The sequence below is a fragment of the Channa argus genome, chromosome 10 (assembly GCF_033026475.1).
Source record: "Channa argus isolate prfri chromosome 10, Channa argus male v1.0, whole genome shotgun sequence".
NCBI classification, from domain to species: Eukaryota; Metazoa; Chordata; class Actinopteri; order Anabantiformes; family Channidae; genus Channa; species Channa argus.
In genome coordinates, this window is record NC_090206.1 from 2,756,529 (window position 1) to 2,780,431 (window position 23,903).

Consider the following 23,903-nt stretch of genomic DNA (forward strand, 5'->3'; position numbering starts at 1 on the left):
TTCAGTTCCAGGTGTCGCTGTCGCTCGCACCTGGACGTAGCCGCCTGCGGTAGGACGCTCAAACGAGCGGTCAGACTGTGACAGCGTTTCCCTTGCACAGGCGGAAACCTGTGACGCCAGGTATGAGTTGCGTAGGGGGGCGGACAATCCTAACTCCTCCCGTGTCTAATAGCGTTTTCTGCGCTTGGTTCGCTCACATCCACCTGCTGACAAGTGGGCAAATAAAGACGGAAGGACCGTCGGTGAGAGATGAGATGAGGTTGTACCCCTTTAGATGTGGATGTCTGCTGGCTGCCGCGTGTTTTCTGTTAATCACTTTGAATAAATCGCTTCCCCGTAATGAAGGTAAGTTGTCTGTGTACCTGTCGCTAGTTAGGACTTAAAGTACACTTGGCGTCAGGTTACTTAGAAGTTGGACATAACTGTGTAATCTGATGAAAGCAGTCAGAAAGTTGGACTTAGTATTTCCAGTGTTTGTGGAACTGTCATTTGAAAGTTTATTTATCCTTATCTGTATTAGCCAACGGGAGTTTTTCTGTGGTTGTTCTACTTTCTTTTGTTTTCTATAGTCACTGGGTCTTGATGACATCATCAGTGACATCAAACGGCGGCCTTTACAGTTAACCCTACCAATTGGCAAGAAAACGATGTTTTTTGGGGGGCATTTGCTAGAGCAACAATTTGAGTGACTCGTTAACCGCTGTACGCGATTATAGCCGGCGCTGTGCACGCGCGCTGCACGCAGCTGGACGTGAACACGCCGCACCTGTTGCGCGCAGCTCAGCACCTGCTGCAGCACCGAGGGCAGTTTTCGCTTTACTGTGAGACTGCGTGTGTGTGTGTGTGTGTGTGTGTGGGGGGGGGGGGGGGGGGGGGGGGGTAGAAAAATTACTTTTATTCATACTGGCTGAAGATGATTCCCTGTGTACATTTACATTTACATCATTTAGCAGACGCTTTTATCCAAAGCGACTTACAAGTGAGGTACAAGGCAGCAGGAATCTAAGTCAAGGAGAAAACATCAAAGCAAAGCAAATGTGTAATTGATGGATGCAAATCTAATTACCTGGAAACAAATAATAAGGCGTCAACCTCCCACATTAAAAGGATGTGTTACAAGGTTTGAGCTATTTGAGTACAACATCCCAACTTTGTTATTTTCTTCCCAATGCAACTAAACGGGGAAACACACACACACACACACACACACACACACACACACACACACACACACACACACACACACACACACTGGACTGTGGATTCTATTGTTAGTGCTTTAGGAAGCACTAACAATAGGAGGAGGAATGATTACAGACCACCAAGGTGAACTGGGATTCCATCGCTCAACAACTTGCCATTGTTGTCTGCATGCTTCCATGGTTGTTATGGAAGCCCTAATGCATTCTCATGCACCCTTGACAAGGACCTTACAGGAACAAATGTCAGTGCAGGATGTAGTTGTCTTGGTGAGAGCGTGTGAGTGCTAAAAGGAAAGAAAAACAGCTGCAATAGACCTTTTTCACAAGAACTGGAAGTACTTAGTGAATGGGAAACTCTATTTCCACTTTACAGCGTGCATCGCAGCGTGTGACTGCAGTAGTGTTCTCAATTTCTTTGCTGTATTTCAACAACATGTCAGAATATTTTCCTGTGATGTGTTTGACAAAAATAATTATGCCTGAATCCATCACTGTAAAGACTACCACCACTTTTATCTCCTGTACACTGATTGCATCTCAGACAGAGATGTTTCAGTGATGTTACTTGGTACCTTGCACATGTAAATCATTATTACTGTTATGAGCAATAGCTTGTGTAGAAGTATGTGAAGCTTACTAGCTTTAACTTACAAGCTAAGTTTGTGTAGCTTTGAACTAGATTTGAAAATGAAAGGGTTAAATTTCCGACATAAAAGCCACTTATATTACATTACAGCTCAACATAACTGTGGTCTAGTCGAGGCGCGTCAGTGGCAGCTTCCGCATTTACACCAGGCAAAGAGCAGACCAGTTCTTCCGCAGCTAAATGTTTACTTTATCCTTCATAGACGAGTTGCTCCAGGAAAAGTGGCTTGCGACAACTCCGCTGCTTTAGTATAATGATCCAGCGTGACGTGCTGACTACAAACACATATGTGCTACCTCTTTGCACCTTAAAGCTTAGTTCGTCTCAACTCGTCACCTGCAACCTGCACCACTCTTTTTTTTTTTTTTTTTTTTTGGCATCAAGTCAGGAACTTTTGGAAACAAGCGAAAGAACAATTTTGCCAGTTTCTTTCAGGTTCAGGTTGAAGTTCTTTTATTTGCACCTGTAGGTAGATGTTTGTTTTAGAGTTTTGAGAGATACACATCCAGCTATACAACCAAAAGATCACACAGTATAAAATACTTTAACAACTAAAACTTACTAAGAATAGAAACAATTTAATTGCCCCAATGTTAAACAAATAAAAAAAAGTATGAAATAAATAAAAGTGTACTGTAGGATAAAAGAAATAAACATCATAACCCAGTAAGCGCAATTTAAGAAGTACTAATTTAAATGAGCAAAACTCTTAAACTTAAAGAAATAAAAGAAAAAAATGAACAGAAATTACCGCTTGTTCAACAATGTAATAGTGGCAGGAACAAAGCTGTTCTTAAAATGTCTGGTTTGACTCCTTGGTACTAAAAACCCGTTGAAGCTCTTGAGTTAAATGGTTCCGTGTATCTTTAAAAATACTCTGTGACATCTGCTGCAACTGTCATACAGGGAGTCTAGGCTGTTCTGAGGTTGACCAAAGAGTTTACTTCCCATTTCCCAATTTCATCAGTCGACTTAGGGAGTTCTTGTTTTTAACAGAAATACCCCCAAACAATGAGACTGAAGAAAAGGATTAAACAGATGAGATCAAAGCATGTGATAAGATTGACATGATTGTCTTGCCAATGTGAAAGAATGAGCAGCGGCACAGTTTTCTTCAAATTGTAGTTTTCAATAGGTGACGGTTCTACTGTGTCTCTTCCTGTGAGTCTGTTTGGTGTCGTTACCTTCCTCGTTTTTGTCCTGATTTGTTTCACCTTGTTTCACCTTTAATACCCTGCTCTCCTGTGGTTTGGTTCTCCTTCGTTACGTTTACCCTCTTACCAGTGTGTTTGTATTAGTTATGGTCTTGTCTGGTCCCTGGTTGTACCCTACTTTGTGTCTGTCTTGTATGTGTGCACCTCGTTTGTTTGAGTAGCTGTACTGTCTGTCGTTTGTTACCTTTTGTTCTGTAAGTTATTACCCTCCTCGTGGATTGTTAACCCCTCCTGTTTCTTTATAAATAAATACCCTTTTCTTTCCTCTTGCCGTCTCCTTACTTGGGTCCTTGCAGAATTACTTATACTAACAGTAACACCCGGTTGACAAGATGAGCTGATCAGAAAGAACTTTTACTCTCTGGCTTCTCTTAGTTAAAAAGTCAAGGATACAAGATAAAGATCAAGGTTAAAATGTTCCCAAAGCCAATTTGCAACACGTTCCAAACTAGTGGAAAGTGTCGTACCTGCAAAGACATGTTAAAAACATCCTGAAATATGGAAGCTGTTTTGCACAATGCTTAAGCAGATGGCCACAAATGTTTTTAGGGCCTTGACTTTTGTTTAATCTTGTTGAAAGAAAAACACTTTCAACATGGTTCTTTTACTTTTAGTTGACGTTCCAGAACCTTATTAGTAAAATCAGCAGTCTCAAAGCGAGTGTAAGAGCAATTCAGAACATTTGCCAACTCCGATTGCCAATGTCCGATTTAAAACCCTTTGAAGAAAGATGCCTATCATAACCTTCAGGATTTCAATTTGTAGCCTCTTGCTTAGCTTTCAGGAGTTCGGATACTGATCCCTGCTTAAAGAAAGGCTTTTTGTGTGTAACTTCACAGACTTGTTCACCCAGGGTTTATTATTTGGAAACAGTTTAACCTGCTTGGATGGGATAATCATTTCCCTGCAGAAAACAACATAAGAACACACGTCAGTCAGTGCTACGGACTGTGCATCCCTGACTGACTCTATTTAATGCAAGTCATCAGAGTAAGGTCATGACAAAAAATGTACAGAGTTGTATTGTGCAATAGGGTTCATGTAGTAATGCAAGTTACACCAACATATATTGTACATACAGAGAATTCTCAATATATCCATAAATAAATATGTTTTGTATTTTTATAGTAGATCATTTTTTATAAGTAGCTCACAAGCCAAAAAAAGTGTGGGCACCCCTGATCTGGATCATTTCCACAGGAGTCTTCAAACATTTCCCAATCGGTGCAATCATAACACTCCTGGAGGCTTAATATTGATTCCTCAGTCCAAGTCTTAATTTCTTTTTTCCTAATTCTTCTGAAGAACAGTCTTGTATGAGGGCAGAATGGGTGAATAAGAAGCAGTGTAAAGTCCTTTGAGGGCCCATAGGAGTCTTGTAGGACAAGTTTTGTGCTGGTAAAAATTCACAAGTCTTTTTAAGGCAAAATCTCCCAGTATGAAGTTTGGTGCATCTGGTGAGATTGACGGTTTTTGCACTACATCAAAATAACTCTTGCAGCGACAGCAGCGTTTGCTTTCGGACGTGAAAAAGAGCTGTGGAAATCGGTTAGTAAAAAGGGCGTTTTGATACGGACAAAAGCTCCATGTCTGGTTTACAGACTGGTTCGTGTTACAGTAGTGTTTATTATAACATAAACAGACCCCGCCCCTTTGTTTCTTCCTGGTCACTTTGGTTTCTCGGTCCAGGCCAAAGCCGTCAATCAAAAGGTCACTGTCCAGGTCGCGGTCGGAAAGCCACGACTCGCAGCAGTGTCTAGAGTCCTTCTGGAAGCAAACACTCCTGACTCCAAATGTATGCACTATTTTACACATGACATTGTCCTGTATGTGAGAACGCAGCCCTTAAAGCGTGATGCTATTAAAATGAGGTCTTATGAGACAAATGAAATGACAGCTTTCAAACACAATGTTTCTGTTTCTGTTGCACTTCTTCATTGTGGCTTCCTAATATGAAGAATGTAATGCTAAGGACACAGATTTCAGATTTCTTTGCAGAAACAATGCAGATCTTCATAACAAAATTGTGGCTCAAATTCAGTAGTAGAGTGAGTTGTTCACTTCCAATACCACTTACCACTCACATTAGTTGTTGTTGCACATGCACCAGAACCTTATGTAGACATTACCAGGAGGAACTGTGTGTGTGCGCGATTGCAAATGTCAGATTTCCCAAACATCACCTGGATGTTTCACTACCAGTTCACTAGTATGGTGCAAACAAAAAAGAGACTTTTTCTCTTCACTATTCTATTGTTACTATTCTACTGTCTTGACTTCATTCTGTAAAGTCCCTTCAGATTACTTTTCTTGCGAATTGGCGCTATGTAATAAAAGTTGAATTCAATTGCTTTACTGAAAGCTGGTTTGAGTTAGATAAAGGACGTAGTCCCTGAGAAAACAAGAGGGAGAGTCACTTCAACATTTTCTGTATTTTTCGCTCAGTGCCTCCAGGTCCCAGAGAGCTACCAGAAATGCAGACCTTGTTTGAGCGTCTGTTGGTGGCTGAGAAGTTGGGAGGCAAGGTCAGCAGGGATCTCATCAGCATCGTAGATCGCCTGAGGAACATGTCCAGAGCTGTCAACTTCACCCATCCCACCAGCAACAACACTGCCACCATCTCCTTCGGTACAGTCAGGTCTATAGGTGTTTAACCAGTCACATAGTTTTTGATTGAACATGTGTATTTAAAAAATAAAATAAAAGAATTGCTAATAATATTATATTTGAAACATACACATTGTAAAACTGTAAAAAACCAAAAGAGTCAACAGCAAAGAGTGACAGTTCAAATAAATGATGAGAATTTTATTCCACATAAAATAATTAATAGTGCCGACATTAATCAATGGGTGTCACTATGACTGTTCTACTGTCCTCTTCTCACTCTCTCATGTGATTTATTTATTTATTTATTTTGATGGGCAGGTAGCTACTCCAGGCAGATAAAGAGGGAAATTGGGGATTATTGGCTGCTGTCATTCAAAGTCTACCGGAATTTGCCCGGCTACAAAGCTTTGTAGTTCTCCTTCTTCTTTTCCTTTGGGCTGTTCCCTTTCAGGGGTCACCACAGCGAATCATGTGCCTCCATCTAACCCTGTCCTCTGCATCGTCTTCTCTCACACCAACTAACTTCATGTCCTCTCTCACTACATCCATCAATCTCACTCAGCCTGTCCATCACCAGAGCAAACAAGAAGGGGCTCAAAGCCGATCCTTGATGCAGACCCACCTCCACCTTGAACTCCTCTGTCACACCTACAGCACCTCACCACTGTCTTACAGCTCTCATACATGTCCTGCACCACTCTAACATACTTCTCTGTCATTCCAGACGTCCTCATACAATACCACAGCTCCTCTCTCGGCACCCTGTCATACGCTTTTTCTAAATCTACGAAGACACAATGCAACTCCCTATGACCCTCTCTGTACTTCTCCATCAGCGTCCTCAAAGCAAATACTGCATCTGTTGTACTCTTTCTAGGCATGAAACCATATTGCTGCTCACAAATGTTCACCTCTGTCCTTAGCTGAGCTTCCACTACTCTTTCCAACAACTTCATTGTTTGGCTCATCAGCTTTATTCCTCTGTAGCTGCCACAGCTCTGCTCATCTCCCTTGTTCTTAAAAATGGGGACCAGTACACTTCTCCTCCAGTCCTCAGCATCCTCTCACTCTCCAAGATCTTGTTAAACAAACTAGTCAAAAACTCTACTGCCACCTCTCCTAGACACTTCCATACCTCCACAGGTTTGTCATCAGGACCAACTGCCTTTCCACTCTTCATCCTCTTCAACGTCCTCCTCACTTCACTCTTTCTAATCTTTGCTACTTCCTGCTCCACACCAGTCACCTCTTCTACTCTTCTTTCATTTTCCTCATTCATCAACTCTTCAAAGTTCTCCTTCCATCTTCGCATCACACTCCTGGCACCTGTCAATTTCCATCCTTATCTTTAATCCCACTAACCTGCTGCACATCCTTCCCATCTCTATCTCTTTGTCTGACCAACCTGTACAAATCCACTTCTCCCTCTTTAGTGTCCAACCTAACATACAAGTCCTCATATGCTCTTTGTTTGGCCTTTGCCACCTCTACCTTCACCTTACGCTGCAATGGGATTTAAAAGAAATATTTAGGTTAGCCAACTACAACTGTTAACCTGTGCAAAAGTTAAGGAATACAAAAAAACAGAGTATGCATGTGTAACTGCAGACTGGTCAGAATGTCCATGCTAAGCCCTGACCGTCACCAAAAGCCCTATAACAGCCATGTGAGCATCAGAACTAGACCATGGAGCAACGGAAGAAGTTGGCTTGGTATGATAGATCATATTTTATTGTGCATCATCATCATCATGGGTATGGCCGGGTGTATGTATGTTGTTTTTCATGTAAACGAGAGGGCAACTGTATGCATTATGGGAGGAAGCTGTTAGAGGAAGTTTGACTCAGCTCGAAGATCTTGGGCGTTGACATTGACTTATGTGGATGTTACTTTGACACATACCACTTACATTACCTAAACATTGTAGCAGAACAACTACAGTAGATACCTTCATGCCAACAGTTTCAAAGAAACTTTTTCTTTGGTGAATACAATGTTTCGCAATACTTTTCACACAGAAAAACCCAAGCATACCAACACGCATCACTTCAACACTCATTGGTGAAACGGATGTTGACTTGTGGAAGTGTTAAAACTCTGTTAAAACTGCCATTGAACTGCTGTGAAACTGTAGACATAAATATCTTTCTAATATTCTAACGTTTGTATATTTATGAGACCCCTAAGTCATAATTACGATCCACATAGCTCGCAGTTCTATAACTAATAAGATCTCAAATGTCTTTTTTTCCTTGGTGACTGCGCTGCACCGCCATAGTAAGGAAACCGATTAAGAAACTGATTCAGACCAGAAAAAATAAACTACAGATTTGAAAATGGTCATAAATTTTTTGTACTATGAGGAGCAGAGAGTCAAATTGAATTAAATTCCTTTATTGTCATTATATGTGATGCAAAGTAAATGACAAATAATAGTAAAACAGAAAAACAAAAGTGTGTGAGCAGTCGAGTACCAGCATAGAGGAAATATCTCTGTAACAGTGCATATGTTTCTGTCTCTTAATCAAGGGGACTGTGTTCTGACTGATCTGTAGCTCATTTTGGAGATAAACAGTTCAAACAAGTGGTGGCCACTTCATCCTATCTCAGTGGCTTGAGATATTACGATAAATTGTGATGTGGCAATTTGTTTCCCTCTGCTATCACCAGTGTTTGCAGCACCTTTTTGTCTGCTGCAGAACAGCCTGTAGACCACACTGAGATATGGGATGTTGGGATGGACTCAACAGCTGCTAAGTAGGAGACAATGAACAGGCTCCTCTATGTTGTTAGCGTCTCTGATTTGTCCTCTTTTACACCAAGGACTTTAAAAGACTGCACTTATTATGTGAAATTCCAAATTTCGGAGACACTCTTTCTTTATGTAGTGCAGTATCATTTCTTTGCTCTTAGTTCTGTTCAAAATCACGTTGTTCATCAAGCAATTTGGTTCTTAACACAACCAAGATCTAACAAAGCACTATCTTTTCATATAATCACCTAAAATAATCAGCAACAATACAATTAATACGCAAACATTAAATACACACTATGTCCTGAATCTAACTGTGGAGTCTGTTATTTGCTATGGACTGTCCTAAAATAACGGACTTTTTGGGGAGACTGTGCACTGCTGCAGTCGAGCTCTTGATCTCTGTGTATCTCTTCGTCATCACCACAATGACGAAAATCTCCTCTCCTCCTCCGGACAGAAACAACAAGGCAGTTGATAGGGGATCGGGGCCCGCAGACAATCCTCCAGCCTAACATTTACCTCTACATGCCCCACCTCATACAACATCCAGATGGCCTCATACCTAATGTAGTTCTGGGCCAGGGACGCCGTGGAGGTATGGGGGCACTCACACATTAACACATCCCTGATAACACCCACCCACCACCTTTACTGTCATTTAAATCCCTTATTGTTGTGTGTTTCAAAGTTCCACATGGCCGTTTAAACCCAAAACAACTAACAATTTAACTTTAGAAGTCTTATTAATGGGACATACAATAATGAAATGTCGGTGTAAAAACAAGCCTTATGTCCTCTGTCCACTGATGACCTGTTGTCTTTCTCATTACGTGTGTGTGTGTGTGTGTGTGCCCTCCTTCAGTATCCATGGTACTTGGCATTCCTACAGTGAAGCGTATGAAGCAGAGCTACCTGGTCAACACTGTCAGCTCTCTGCTCTATGGCCTGACTTCTCCACAAAGCCGAGACCTCCTCATTATCATCTTTGTTGCTGAGGTTGCTGTTTCACTCTTTGTTATCGTATCTTAGTCTGTACAATGCTGATTAGTGAGCTTTAGGGGCTGCGTAGGCCTCGTACCTTAGAATGGGATTTGCCTTTAAAGAGAACACTTCTTAACATTTGCATTTCCCAGCTTTCTATCAAGAAAAGCAGACAACAAGAAGTCAGCACTTATTTTATTTAGCTCCAGCAAAATAACTATTCCTTCACAGAAACACACACACACACACCAGCATATACAAAGACAGCACACATGCTCGTGCACATACGCGTTGAAGACAAAGCTGTTCAAGATGTCAGGTAACTTTACCTGACCTTTCTACTGAGATGGTTTTGAATGCATCTCACATTAGTCTACTTCACTGAGGCAAATGGGGACATAGTTGTTGTGTGATCACGGAATGTGATATAGAGCAAATAACCTAAAACCACTGAGCGTAATCAAACGCAACTCAATCTGTGAACAGTCTGACCACTGTTTTAAAATCAAAATATCCATTCTGTAAGTATGTGTGGGGGAGGGGGGTATAATGCTTGTGAGGCCAACATCCTCAGTTGAGTAAATAGGATGTTAAGGTGAAATGGTTGGAAGCTCCCCCCCCTTTCATAAATCACGTGAAACTTGTTTGTCCCCAGAGGGATGAGGCCAGTCCTCCTATGACACGAACAATGAAGCTGTCTGATTCCATGAGAAAATCAATACCCTGTTCATTGTTGCTAGACCATAGAGGACTGTGTATTTCGGTATTAACTAACCATGTATTACTGACTTTCTCTTTTTCTCTCCTTGTCAGACCGACGCCGCCTATGTGAACAGCACAGCTGAGACCATCAGAAAGAAGTGAGTGCCTCCAGATAACCTTGTTTGGGTCTGTTTTATCACCGTTGCAGCTTCCTTTGATTTCTTATCTTGTGTTGCCTGTGGGAGCTCAGCTTCCTATATCGCTGATTTAAGCAGACACTGTGAAAGCTTTTAAAAAAGAAAAGTACCTTGCTGATTACATTCGCTACAGTTTAAAGCAGCATGTTTGTTCTGTACTTTTTTGTTCTGTCACTTTAAGCGAGATTCACACAGACACTTGCTGTATTGGTTGGGGTGTGTAGTTTTATAATCCAGTAGGACAATGAAATATGACCAAGGAAGTAACAATAGTAATTTATAACACACATAGACATGATTGTACAACTCTGGAAAACTATTCTTGTAGCTGAAGCTGAACCTGTTTAAAGTTTGGCTCTGGTGATCCAAGGTGAACAGCAGAAATATTGTGTTCACCTTACGAAGTAATCCAACCTTATAATGATCACTGGTACGTTTTTGATTGACTAACACAGTGCCTCGCATTATTCCAGAACCAATGTTTTATCCACTTGAGGCTGTGTCAGTTTGGTCACCTGTGCTGATTTTCAGTGCGTCGGTGTTTGAATGCGGCCTTTGTCTAAGAGCAGGTTCAAAGCAGGAAAGCTTTGTGAAAAACAATACTCTCAGTATGGTAAATGACACTAAGGTCTCCCCTCATCTTTATTGCGTGCCGGTCTTTGACCTGGACCACCTTATTAATGTAGACCTCTAAGTACTGTCCAAAAAACTATTAGAAACGCATCAGTTAGACACATTGCCCCAATGGCTGATATTTCATCATTCGAAAAGAGTCTGTGTGGGGTTTGATAAATGGCGAAAATTAGAAAATGACCAATCCCTTATCCTTTATAAGCAAACGTCCAAGCAAGGACTCGGTCCTTTTGAGCTAAAACTGAAAGGCCAATGAAAATGCAGGACACTGAGTCTCCAATCAGACTCCATTGCCACCAGGTAATAGTATGTGATCTGTGTCTGCATATGTTGGAAAATAGATAAGGGCATTAATACACATACACAAATACGCATACTAATGCTAATGCAAGGCAGGTGAACATGGGAGGAAGAGTAGGAAATGATTTGCCTTTATTTAAATGGTGGTAACTGGAAACAATGGGGGAGTTAACAAATGTGCCACAAATATCTTTGGGCAGACTAGTGTGAGCTTTCCCATGAACTCTTTTGCTGGACTCATCGGCAGCATATTAAACGTTAAACTCGTTCCAGGAAGCCACACGGTAGAACTGTTTTGTTTCTTAAGAAGTTTCCCTGTACTGTCTAAATGTACATCATCACAATAGTAGCCAGACCACCTTCACATGTGCTCACACTGATCCCTTTACATTCGGGGGGGCAGGGAACACTCTATGTTCATGTACAGCTTGCACAACTATTAGTTTTTCTGATCTAGAGTATATAAGATATAAGTTTATTCATCTAATGTTGCTTCAAAGTGTGCATATTTTGTCTGTAAGAAATTCCTTTACAATAGTTGGAAAGAGAGGAATGTCTGTTAAGAAGAGGACATTACGTGTAATAATGTTAATTTTGTTTTGCAGATTGCAGAATAATTGTTTTATATCAAAATAATTTGTTTTTGTTGTAAGAACCAGGTGTGCAGATTCAAACAGGTGCCCTTAGCTACAATGTGGCCCAAAATATTTCACTAATGCTTCAGAGCCACGTATTGCATAATCCTATGTGTACTGCAGGCAAAAGCATGTGAAGACTTCTTGTTCCTGATTATGGTGCTTCATGATTTTACCTAAAAGCTGAAATCAGCAGCTTGGAGGTTTTCACATGGTCAGACTTATCTGAAGCAGTCGATATAGCGTGACAAATGTATCAACATGACACGGCAGGAAAAGATAAAAACAATTCATTTTGGCCGTAAACAGAGGATAAACCCTGTATGTAAAGCTGAATTTTAGAGTTAAATCAGGACAGTGATCATAAAAAAAGTAAAGATTTACAAAGATCCCGTTTTGAATGAAATGTTTTTCACGTTTGACTGCGGCTTTTATCTTAAAGTTGTGAGAAGGGGATCTCCAACATCAGTACAATAGGCCTGTGTTATTTAATTAGTTGTCATGGTTACCGCTGTACTTTGGAGTTACATAAGCTTGTTAGTTAAATGGGTGATGGTTTAGGGCATAAGTACACACGACGCCATACATAGTCACAAACTGACTGACAGTGTGTGGTGTCTGGTTCGGTCACCATGCTGCCTTCATGTGGTCCCTTTGGTCTGCTGCTCTGTGTCACCACAGCAGGGAGTCCTTTTTATTCTAGTCCACAGTCCTGCGTTTGGCTTCAGGCCAGCTTCAGTTTTACAGAATTTGATTTAGTTTTACGGAAACACACGACCCAAACCAAAAGTCTTTCACTGGAGGTCGTGTTTCCATCGCATTGCTGCTCAGCACCTGTGATGCCATCACTTGCTGTAACTCTCCTTCCACACCAACGGGATGATCCTTCCAAACAATGGTTAATGCCGTCAGCACAGCTCACAATCATTATTCAAATAATCCGGTCATAGATGCAACCGTGACACGTGTTAAAAGCTGTGTAGAGAGATATGTTCAACAAGAAACATCAATAGAAATGGATAATGGAAAACGTAGTTCTGTGGTTGACAAGTTGTTTCCTCTTAGTTTTCCTAAGGATGTGGAATCGGGATTACTGGAAGTTGTCTCTCCTTCACAGTATTACTACCCCAACTTCACCACTCTCAGAGAGACCTTTGGAGACTCCAAGGAGCGAGTCAAGTACATACTCTTTATTTAAAATATTACCATTGTCTGCTGGGTTAAGTTTAACAAATTGTGTGCTATGATTTTATTTCTTGTATCTACTGAATGCACTGAGAATATTTATATTTAACTATATAATCTTCAATAAAGAAAAGAACTAAAGTTACTATATGCTATACAATATACTATACAAATAGATTATTCAGAAAATGAGCAATGAATATGAATTTTGTTTCAAAAACACAAGTATACATGCATTTATGTGGACACTGTATTTGTTCTTAGATGGCGAACTAAGCAGAATCTGGACTATAGCTTTCTCATGCTGTATGCTCAGGACAAAGGAACCTTTTATGTTCAGGTAGGGTTTTTTTGACACCTTTAGCCATTGACATTAGTATTCTCCCATATCCTGAATGCATAGAATGTACAATTTACATTCACATGACATGTAGAAATACGGGCCAAAGAGCTCTCTGGGTGATGCTTATTCTGCTGACATATCTGGTTGGTCCAGCACTACAAGTATACACACATCATTTAGTTCTGCATGCACATTCAGTTTCAAAGGAAATAACTGAAAGTACTTTAAAGTTTCAGTATGAGCAGGATTATCTCGAGATACAAACAACTATGTTTGAGATTCAGCCCCTTTAACATCTAATTACCAAAGGGTTTCACAAGATATAGAGTATGAAAGGTTTTTGGTTACTTGGCGGCACTTTGTGTTAGTGATCCAGACTAAAGTTCTGGATAATGTGTTGACTGGTGAAACAAAAATCAACTTCTAAAAATGTAGTGGAAAGAGGAATGTTTCTGAGGAATAAACAGCTCCTGAGTCAAAGCATAGTGTCAAACATGGAGCCGTATCGTTATGACGTGGACATAAAGATCAAACTCCTGTTATCTGATGATTTCACTAACTAGAGAAGCACCAGGGAAAATACAGAGGTATAAAGGAACCACTTTGTTCTCAGTGGATGGAAACCCAGCGGATGACATGTTATCATTCAGTAGGACAATGATCTTGATCTACAGCGAAGGTAAAACAATGGGTTTTTTCAAGGTGGAATGTCCTTAACTGTCAGTCAGCCCCGTAAATTCAATCAAACTAAGCTGTGCTCCACCTGTTGAAAAGCAGACTGAAGACAGAGAGCACACAAAAAGTAAGAGCTGAAGATGTCTGAGATATCATCACCACAAAAGTGTCTGCTGACGTCTGTGGGTTAAATACGTCAGGCAGCCACTGACTGCATTTCCACAACTTGTTAAATATGATGATTTTGACTTACTGTTCGTTTGGGGAAACCTTTAATGCAGCAGCGCTAAGCCCAAAACACATTTACGTAAGGGGCCGAGTATTCATATCCATCTTATCTTCTCTTTCAGTATCTACTCCAATGTAACCACAGAGTTCACACTTACACTTCAGTTGGCATATGTTGTATTTCAAATAGAATGTTCTGTACCAGAGAGCTTGAAAAACACGTCACATTCTATTGTTAGTTTCTGTAATCTTTCACCCAAAGAGGCTCTGACCCTCTGGCCAGACTAGTTATTCAGGCTACTCCCACTCTGTGAGAGTAATTTGCCCTGGGGACCAAGTTTTTGTTGTTTAGTAGTAATTTAAACAAATCACATATTTACTTAATCAAATATTAATGAAAATGTGTTTTTGTTGTGTGTGTTCTCCAGTTAGAGGATGATGTTGTTGCAAAGACCAATTACTTTACCGACATGAAGACCTATGCCGTACAGGAAGCTTCGAAGCCATGGTTCTACCTGGAGTTTTCTCAGCTCGGATTTATAGGTGCGTTTCTCTGTGTGTGTACTGTATGTATGCAATCACAAGAACAAATTCCAAAGAACTTTTGGAGTCACCTGCAGTATACCTGTAATATTGCTGTTCACGTGAAGCATTTGCAAGAAGCATGTTTTAATAAATAATACTGCTGTTAGTGGGTTTGTATAGTGAGTTACACAGAAATCATAAAAAAATGAGTCCACAGACACATAGGAATGATTTAAAGGCCATCCAGCTAAAATGACGCCAGAAAAGGTTCAAAACAAGCCTGGAGTAATCGCTAAAGGCTTAACATCGTAGTTTGTGACTTTTCTCTTAGCTGCAAACATTGTGTTCACTTATTTAAGCTTTGAAGAGACAAACTATGCTTCACTATATGCCAGAGAGTAATCAAACCCTAATCAAACAACTATTGACTGAAAATAAGATGAACATGTCTCTGTGCAATCGTCCAGGCAAGATGTTTCGTACTCGTGACCTGCCCATGATCGCTGAGTTCTTCCTGATGTTCCATAGAGACAAACCCATCGACTGGCTGTTAGATCACATTCTGTGGGTGAAAGTTTGCAACCCAGAGAAGGACGAGGTGAGTCTAGTGGTGCAAGTGGGTGAAAAAACACAAGGGCAACTGATTTGTGTGTTGTGGATGATGAATTGAAAAGCAGCAGATAAAATCACATACATGACATTCTTTACGTGTAGTTGTCCAACTCAAGCTATAATATGCAGCATAATAGGAATCAAGGTAGCTGCAGCTTTAGGAATGAGTCAGTTTATCAGATCGGGAAAAACCTGTGGCATTTGTGACACTGTCCTGTGACACACAGGGTTTGATCTTTTAATGAGCGCACAAAAACTTTTCGAAGATCTGTGAACTGCTGTCAACAGCACCTATGCACAATATGATAAGATATGAAGCAAACTCTACATAAAAAAAAAATATTAGAAAAGGAATTACATACTTTAGCTTTAAAGTCACCACCACCTTTTACTAGACATGAATCATGGGGCTTCTTCATGGGCTCTTAGTAAACTCTTCCTTTATTTGTTGCACAATGTGGTGAGTTTGAAAATGTGTGGAAGAGGTTCTTTGCACTTCCCTGTAACCATGACCCAGCTTCCAAAAAAACCTCAGCTGAGACGCTTCAGAAACAAGTACCTACATGGTTTATTTCACCCACAAACAAAGAGGTGATTAGAAATAAACTCGGAAACCATTAGTTCAATTAGTTCTGACATATCCTGCAGAGGTTTTTTTTGTTAACAGAGCTGGAATGTGTTGCCTGTCTTTGAGGAATGTCTAACTGGTTGTTGACTCAGACTTATGTTGTGAGAACACCCTCTAAAAGTCTTTTGTGTGCTGTGTAGTGATCTAGATGCCTATTTGCTGTGTTGTGCAGACAGACTGTAACCATCAAAAGGCATCGCTCAAACAGAGGTACAAGCCGTCCCTCTTCCAGCATGTAGGCCTCCACTCGTCGCTACCCGGAAAACTCCAGCAACTGAAGGTAACTGATTCACAATACTTTTATATGGAAACTCCTTCAGAATTTATGGTCGTCCCTGCTCCCACCTTCACTATGTAATTACCATATACTCACTTGAACGCACTGTTGTTTTGCAAGTCAGAAAGTCCCAATTCCTAATTGTCTTTTTGCATGTCCAGGATAAGGACTTTGGGAAGCAGACTCTGTACCAAGCCCATAATAACCCGGTTGCAGAGCTAAGCAGCAGCATGAAACACTACCAGCAGCACAGTTTGCAGAGAGCTTACAAAGGAGAGGACTTCTTCTGGGCGTTAACACCCATGCAGGGCGACTACGTTCTCTTCAGCTTCCCCAAGCCAATCCACATATCCAGGTCAGTTTGAACACATGAACATCACGGTGACAACACAGATCATTTTCTAAAACTGTGCACAGGGTTTGGATGAGGTTGAATCATTTGGTTTGATTTAGATCCTGTAAGGTCTCTGTCTCCAACTGTGTAAGAAAATGTACAATATACATGGAGGTGACAGATGGGCAAAGCATCTGTTTGTCAGTGTTTCTGTCAGTGTTTCTGTCAGTGCCAAGCTTTTAACTCTTGACTTTTTGTATTGGATGTATCAAATTCTCTTTATTGACAGTGAAAGGTGGCTTCTTGTCGCCCAGAGCCTAAAGAGACGTGTGTTTATTCACACAGATTGACAGTATATCAATCTGTACACACGCACACACACACACACACACATACACATAGTACACACGCAGTGTAAATACCCTGAAATTAACAACATTGCAGTTCTATTGTTATTTCCATTGTGTGTGTGTAAATACTGAACCAGCACTCGTTTTTTAACAACCCGCTTGGCAGCTCACAGAACAGGTGACGTTACAGGCCGACAGAAACTATACTGACATGGATTCATATTTTATTCATGTGAGAAGGAAATTACTAATCAGAAATCTGTATTGTAACGTAAAAACATCACAAACACAGCAAAGTTGTACTTAATTTATTACACTGAAAATCAGTAGGTCTGATGTAAACATTGGAGCCAGTACTATAAAGTTTTGCTTTGTGTTTTGCATCAGCTATCAGCCTGTGAAGGTTTTACTATGAAAATGGAAATGAGAAAAGTGAAGTGGGCAGAGAGACGGATTTTATTGTGGCGCTGACCTCATACTCAAATGTCTTCATGTCTTCAAACACAAATGACCCGGCCTTAGCTGTTTCAGTACTTCTGCAGGAGGTTTTACTTGTTGAAGTGTGTGTGTGAGGAAGCAGCTTTGTGTGCTTCCTGTATAAACCCTGTGTGTACCCCCTGCTGCAGCCCCCTCTGTCCTTTGACAGTCAAGGGTTGTTCTCCCATACTGAGCCTGTGTCTAACATTTACACAGCTTTTTGATCACTTGTCCTTGGATCACTATTCTCCGCTCAGTCCAAGTCTTTGTAGTTTTGTGTTAGCGATGCCACTTAACTATTTATTTATTCATTTTTTTAATTTTTTGTCCTTTCGGCTTATCCCGTGAGTTCAGGCACAGCTGGGCACGGGAAAGGTCTTACTCAGATACACTTCGACATATAGCCGGGACCGGGGATCAAACCCCTGACCCGTTGGTAGTGGACTGCCTTACCAACTGAGCTACAGCCAACACCCAGTACCCCTTGTAGCTAATTTTATGTCTAATTAATGCCACTAAACTATTAATTGGACTTAAAATATGATTGAAACATTGTCACACATACACTCACTGGCCATTTTATTAGGAACACCTGTACAATCTAATGAAATCCAATACAGCAACTGAGCCATGAATCCTACTTTTACAATGTCCTCATTTCTGAGTTGAAACTAGTTCCACATTATAAGAACACGTAGCTGTAATGTTTTGGCCCTATTTAAAATGAATGAGGGGGCCTCTTCTCCCTCTTCGAGCTCAATACTAAACAGAGTAGAACTGTCACTTTTCTGACAGTTTCAACATAAAAACTGAGAAATTATAACATTGTAAAAGTAGAATTCAAGGCAGAGCTGCTGTACTGGATTGTATTAGATTGTACACGTGTACCTAATAAAGTGGCAGGGTGAGGGTCTAAGGGTAGTTTAACATTTAGACAGGACGAAGCACTGAGAATAACTGGATAAATACCAACTGAACCATAACCAATACATTCTACTTTTGATATAGCACAGTATCAATCCTGCCTTTGTCTCATCTCTGTACATTTCTATATACATGTTGACTGTATTGTCTTTAACAGCCAATGTTGTTGCACAGAAAATGAATTAAATATTGTCACATTGCCGTAACATTGGTGATCAGCTGAGTAGTTTAAATCCAAGTTACTGAGATGATCTTTTTGGGGTTTGATGGGCTGAACTTTTAAGGAGCTTCTAGATACAAAGCATATTGCTCTGGGCTGGTTCAGGGTTTACACATACGGGTTTTACAAAAAAATATCCAGCTGATAGCTGATAACCACAGTGCCAACTTACTGGCTTCACAGCTCAGCAGGCAGTGCAGCCTTGCTGTAGTGTGACCTATTGGAATGGATGGATTTTAGTCCAGTTAGTCTTTAAGACAGTGACTTAAATTGCATTCTAAAACATTTGTTGTCCTTTAGGAATAAAAATAACTTTTTAAAACTTTTTAACATAACATTTCTGGTATGTACTTCTGGTATTAATGTGATGCAGTAGGATGTTATCAATCCTGTGCTGTCTTCTTTACTCTAGCTACCTGTTCCGTAGTGGGAATATTGAGATCATTGGAGATAAATTCTACAACACGACAGTTGAAGTGCTGCCCAGCATTGTGAGTAACCTGCGTCTGTGTGTGTGTGTGAGTGTGTTTTGATCTTTTGTTCCATTACGTTCATGCAGTGGGTTTTGGTTTTCATCTCAGGTGTTGATTCCTTAGGAAACGGTGGCACAGCAGCAGGAAACCTCCACTACAACAAGCTATCTGCTGTCAATCAGCTTTGTGTGTGTGTGTGTGTGTGTGTGTGCGTCTGTGAGTTGACACGGGGAAAAGTGGCCAAGCTGTAGACGACCTTTGAGTTGAGTTATAGACGGACATGAAATAGCTGGGTTGAAAATAAGTGAAGGGGCTTCACGTCGCAGGTGAAACAGTAACAGAACAAAGTCGGCCATGAACGACACTCTTTTGATGAGAAAACAGAATAATAATCAGTATCAGCGACAGACTTAAGTGTTAAGTCCTTTCAGATTGTTGATCATCTCTAGATATTCTAAGATCAAACCGAAGGTTTCCGCACCAAATTAAGATTTATTTTTTTTATTTGGTTCAGACTTTCTCACATCAACACAGATGTTTCAGATCTGCCGCCTCCTGTGTGTCACAGTCCTGCAGTTTAGACGCCTTTCAACTTTTTACTATCATTGAGTGTCAACCAGCTTACAAATAGAAGATTCTTTGAATGTGTTGTAGCTGCTCAACAGTAATTTTATATGTTTGTTATCTACAGTATTAGTCAAAGTGTATTGTTCTGGGCAGGGTTCCTGTGCTGATAACATTTCCAGATAAGTGTTGATAAAAAAAGAAATTCCACACCCAGTACAGTAGGGCTTAGTCAAAATGTGTGAGGTGGCCAGATACAGGGTGATCTAGTGTCTAATTAATTATTAATATTTATAATTCTATGATTAATAATTATTAATTCATATTCCAAAGATTTTTAGCTAATGTTGGAAACATTTCTGGTCTAGATGTTTTAACAATCAGCCCCTCCAAGAATTTGCGATGTTGCTAACTCAGCAATAGATAAAACCAATCACCTATGAATTCTGCAGGACATTGCGTTTTAAAACATCATAAAAACATCAGAACATGCATCAATTAAAAAAACACAAAACTGGCGTAAACACTGGCATTTTAGGCCACAGAAAGAAAAAGGAACTACAATGTTTGCTGAATGAATGAGTAATGAAGTGTTTTGATTTTAGAAAGATATGTAACGTTTCTTTCAATGCACCTACAGGCTGAGAACAGTTTAATACTATGCAACATGGGGCTGACGATAACAGTTTCTGTGGAAATTTGCGGTCTTATCTCAACCTAGCCTGCCAGGTTTGATAGCTAAAAGGAGGAGAGACTATAAAGTACCTACTGCTGAAACGTCCTAACCAGTGTCCACACCAGTGTTGCTGTTTCAAACTGAAGCACAACCAGCTAGATTCTCAAATCCCACTGACGCTAGAACCGATTTTCTGTGTGGTGACGAACAATGCTAACTTGCTGGATGTGGCTGCCCGGGTAACCACATGTCTGTGTCAACCCAACCATCCTCAGCCGATAGTATTAGTAGTTCAGACACATAAGCATGGAGAGAGCTGATAAAACAGACAACAGCGTAGAGTTTCATAACTTCAGGGGATAATAAAGAATTAGTGCACGTGCCTCACACCGTACACCTCTTGTTAAGACATTGAACCTCAGTTCAGATGTAAACACTATATTAAATACAGTACATGTTGTTTGTTTACGACTAATTTCACAGGTATGTATTCTATAACAATCATAAATAGACAGTTAGTGCAATTGTAACCTAGTTTAATGAGCTAGTTGGCAGCAACAGTGGGGGAGCAGGCACATAACACCATGAACGCTGCTGAGTTGTTGTTCTCTGGGAACTACTGTATTACAATTCTTCTCTTTCTGCCAACCTGACACGAACACAGCAATAGCAGTGTATTAAACTGGTTTTTCCAGGGAAGTCACAGTGTTGATGAAAATGTCAGCCAAAAGTGATTCTTTGATATGTTTGTGTCTCTTCTTTCAGGCACCAGTTTGGGACAAACTAGTCACTAACTCATCTTCTCACCTCAAGGATTCGGATAACGGCTTTATCGTTATTGGTAAGTACATCAAGCCAAATAATTACCATGTAACAGCACAAATCATCACGTTATCCCTGTGTGACTTTACCGTGAGTCACCAGGTAGAGATATTTTTAGTTGTAACATAACTGTAGAGGCAAGTGATGATGGGTGTTTATGGTAAACACCATAGTTCCAAAACAGTTCAAATTTGTCTGCTCTGTCGCAAGAATTTTTCAGATATTCCCACAAGCGTTTTCTGAATACTCCCAAGATGTAGTTAGGGGCCTCACATCCCATCCACAACATACACAGTCACACCCACCTGCTCATTTATTACACCCATAGCTCACATCTCACATCACAAAAGTGGTTTTGGAATTTTAATTCCAAAAGTATTTCATTTGGATTTTTTTTTTTTTTTTTTTATTAAGTGTGTGCGTGTGTGTGTGTGTACAGAACAAAAGAAGCAAACTTTGAAGGGTACAATTTACATATCATATCTTCATCTACATCTATTTTTACCAGCACATGCCAGCATGAGCACATGCCATACCTACCATACCTAAAACACATGGCCAGGGTTCTGGAGACACACACCAATCCAATACATTTAGTAGTTTTTGTATGTACTTGAACCGAAATGATGATGGCGACCCAAAGGATGCAATCATCAAGCACCCAGCTCACGCACAGTACATTTGTCCCAGGTTTGAGGGGTTATTTATTTGCGTGTGTGCATCACTGTGTTTCAGGTGCATTTGAGAACGGAGTAGCTGAGGGTAAGATTGAAGAAGCCCTGCAGCCCATCACGGCCCTCCGCCTGCTAGTTCACTCCAACTCGGACGTGTGGGCTGCGCTGAGTGAGGTCAGAAAGCTTGTTTGTCTTGTGTGTGTGTAAAAGTGTGTGTGATGTGTGCGTGCAGTTGAACACACCATACAACAAACAGCACCATGATACAAGTTCTTATAAACACCATACTTTTAGAAGCTACATTAGCAGTGTATTCATATTCAAGTGGAATATTTAGACCAAATGTAGCCAAGGCAAAGAGGAGGAAATGAGAAATGCAGTTCCTGTCTGTGATGAGGATCACGTTTATGAACTACAACGCAAGGAAACACTAAGATTTTGTTCAAATCAGGGGTTAAAGGAAAACCTGGGTCATTTTCTACAGCAACTGTATTTTCAACAATCCCCCGTTCAGGCAATAAAAGCAACACTACATTGCCACTACTCAGCGTTTTAGTGTGTGTTGGGGCCTTTTCAGACACGATGTGCTTTACAGTAAGTTTAGATAATACACCGTACTGCCTGTTCACACTGGAAACCCCAAGTCAGGCCGAACACTTTTTAGCTTGGCCTGTAAACTCCGACAGTCTTCTACTGGTGTAGCCACACAATGTATGACATGGAAACAGAGACAGTAGTTTGTCGGGCAGATCTGATCACATTCTGGATCATTGTTTTTGCTGATTAAATGTCTTTTCAGGGCTAAAGTACAATAAAGACGAGGGTTAGACGTTTAGGAGGGGTGATGTTACCCAGGGTAATGGGCTATGGAATGTATTATTTCAAACAAGGTCCTTTTGACTTTGACGTGTGTGTGTGTGTGTGTGTGTGTGTGTGTGTGTTTGCATACCAGGCTTGATTAACATGTCCCTCGCTCTTCTGTTGCTGTTGTTACATGTTACACTAGGACGACTTGCACTTTCATTACTGTCACTGGCTGCTCGCCATCTGGCTGTGCCCCTGTGCCACACTGTGCTTTACATAAGGTGTAGGTGGTACATCAGCCAGGGCTCTTTATCCAATAATCATCAGAAAAAGAATGGTTTTCTTCCAGCGTGACTGAGCCAGTCTGCTGGGCGGGGGATCCGATTTTAGCACAACCCAGACAGGGACTGGGTCAGTCGAGCGGTTGAGGTTTGATAAACTATGTAGCTCGAGCAGATCGTTCTCTGATCCACCTGTATCAAACTATCATGTGGTCCTTTAAATGTGTCAAAGTATCAACAGGCTCTCAAACATCCTTTGTCCTTTGCATAGCTGAGACTGAGTACAGTGGCTACAAGCTAAACTGATCTTGTAGCAGCTGATGTTGGCTTCACTCTCACTCTGTTTCCTTTTGTGACAGATACTCATTAAAGTTTGACAACCTCACCAAAAAGGAAACCTCGGGTTGCCATCCAGTCCAGTGCATCATCACCTGAGCAGTGTGTGAAGTGCTCCCCCTGCTGCACAAGGATGTTTACTGAAAACTGTTTTTTACTTTTTTTTTTTTTTTTTATTTGTCCTTTCGGCTTAACCCGTGAGTTCAGGGTCGCCCGTCCTGACGCACCGGCACTGCACAGCTGGGGACGGGAAAGGGCTGTTTCGAGATGCAGTGTCTTACTCAGAGACACTTCGACATATAGCCAGGACCGGGGATCAAACCCCTGACCCATTGGTAGTGGACTGCCACACTGAGTTCACCTACTTTTACTTTAAACTGCATTTTGGTATTACATTTGGACCCAGGACATTTGAAGGGAACCCAATAACGCTGACTCAGGGTAGCTGTTTAAATGACACTACACTTGTCAGAGTTCATTGTTACTACAGACAATACTCAGTAATTTATTACATTTACATTTTAAGAAATAAAGAAAATATATCCTTTACAATTCTGTCTCTGGGGTATTTTATTTCAGCTAGTTTAAAGCTGCACAAAACAAATAATCCTTGTCATGTG

The 23,903-nt window shown here is 40.7% G+C and overlaps 1 protein-coding gene across 2 annotated transcripts; it reads left to right on the top strand.

Moving 5' to 3' along the window:
• The first annotated feature begins 122 nt into the window (after positions 1-122).
• zgc:154054 (Alpha-1,3-mannosyl-glycoprotein 4-beta-N-acetylglucosaminyltransferase B-like) lies at positions 123-23,835 on the top strand. Of its 2 annotated transcripts, XM_067518414.1 has the most exons (15): positions 135-345; positions 5,508-5,690; positions 8,885-9,022; positions 9,290-9,423; positions 10,222-10,268; positions 12,941-13,054; positions 13,325-13,400; positions 14,735-14,849; positions 15,299-15,429; positions 16,244-16,351; positions 16,510-16,703; positions 19,066-19,144; positions 21,132-21,207; positions 21,924-22,036; positions 23,307-23,835. In XM_067518414.1, exons 1-15 carry the CDS (start codon positions 255-257, stop codon positions 23,322-23,324), a joined length of 1,617 nt encoding a protein of 538 aa, XP_067374515.1. In that variant the 5' UTR covers positions 135-254; the 3' UTR covers positions 23,325-23,835. The 2 variants fall into 2 exon arrangements, with proteins under 2 accessions (XP_067374516.1, XP_067374515.1); XM_067518415.1 differs by lacking the exon at positions 5,508-5,690 and having other exon boundaries at positions 123-345.
• The last annotated feature ends 68 nt before the right edge of the window (positions 23,836-23,903 follow it).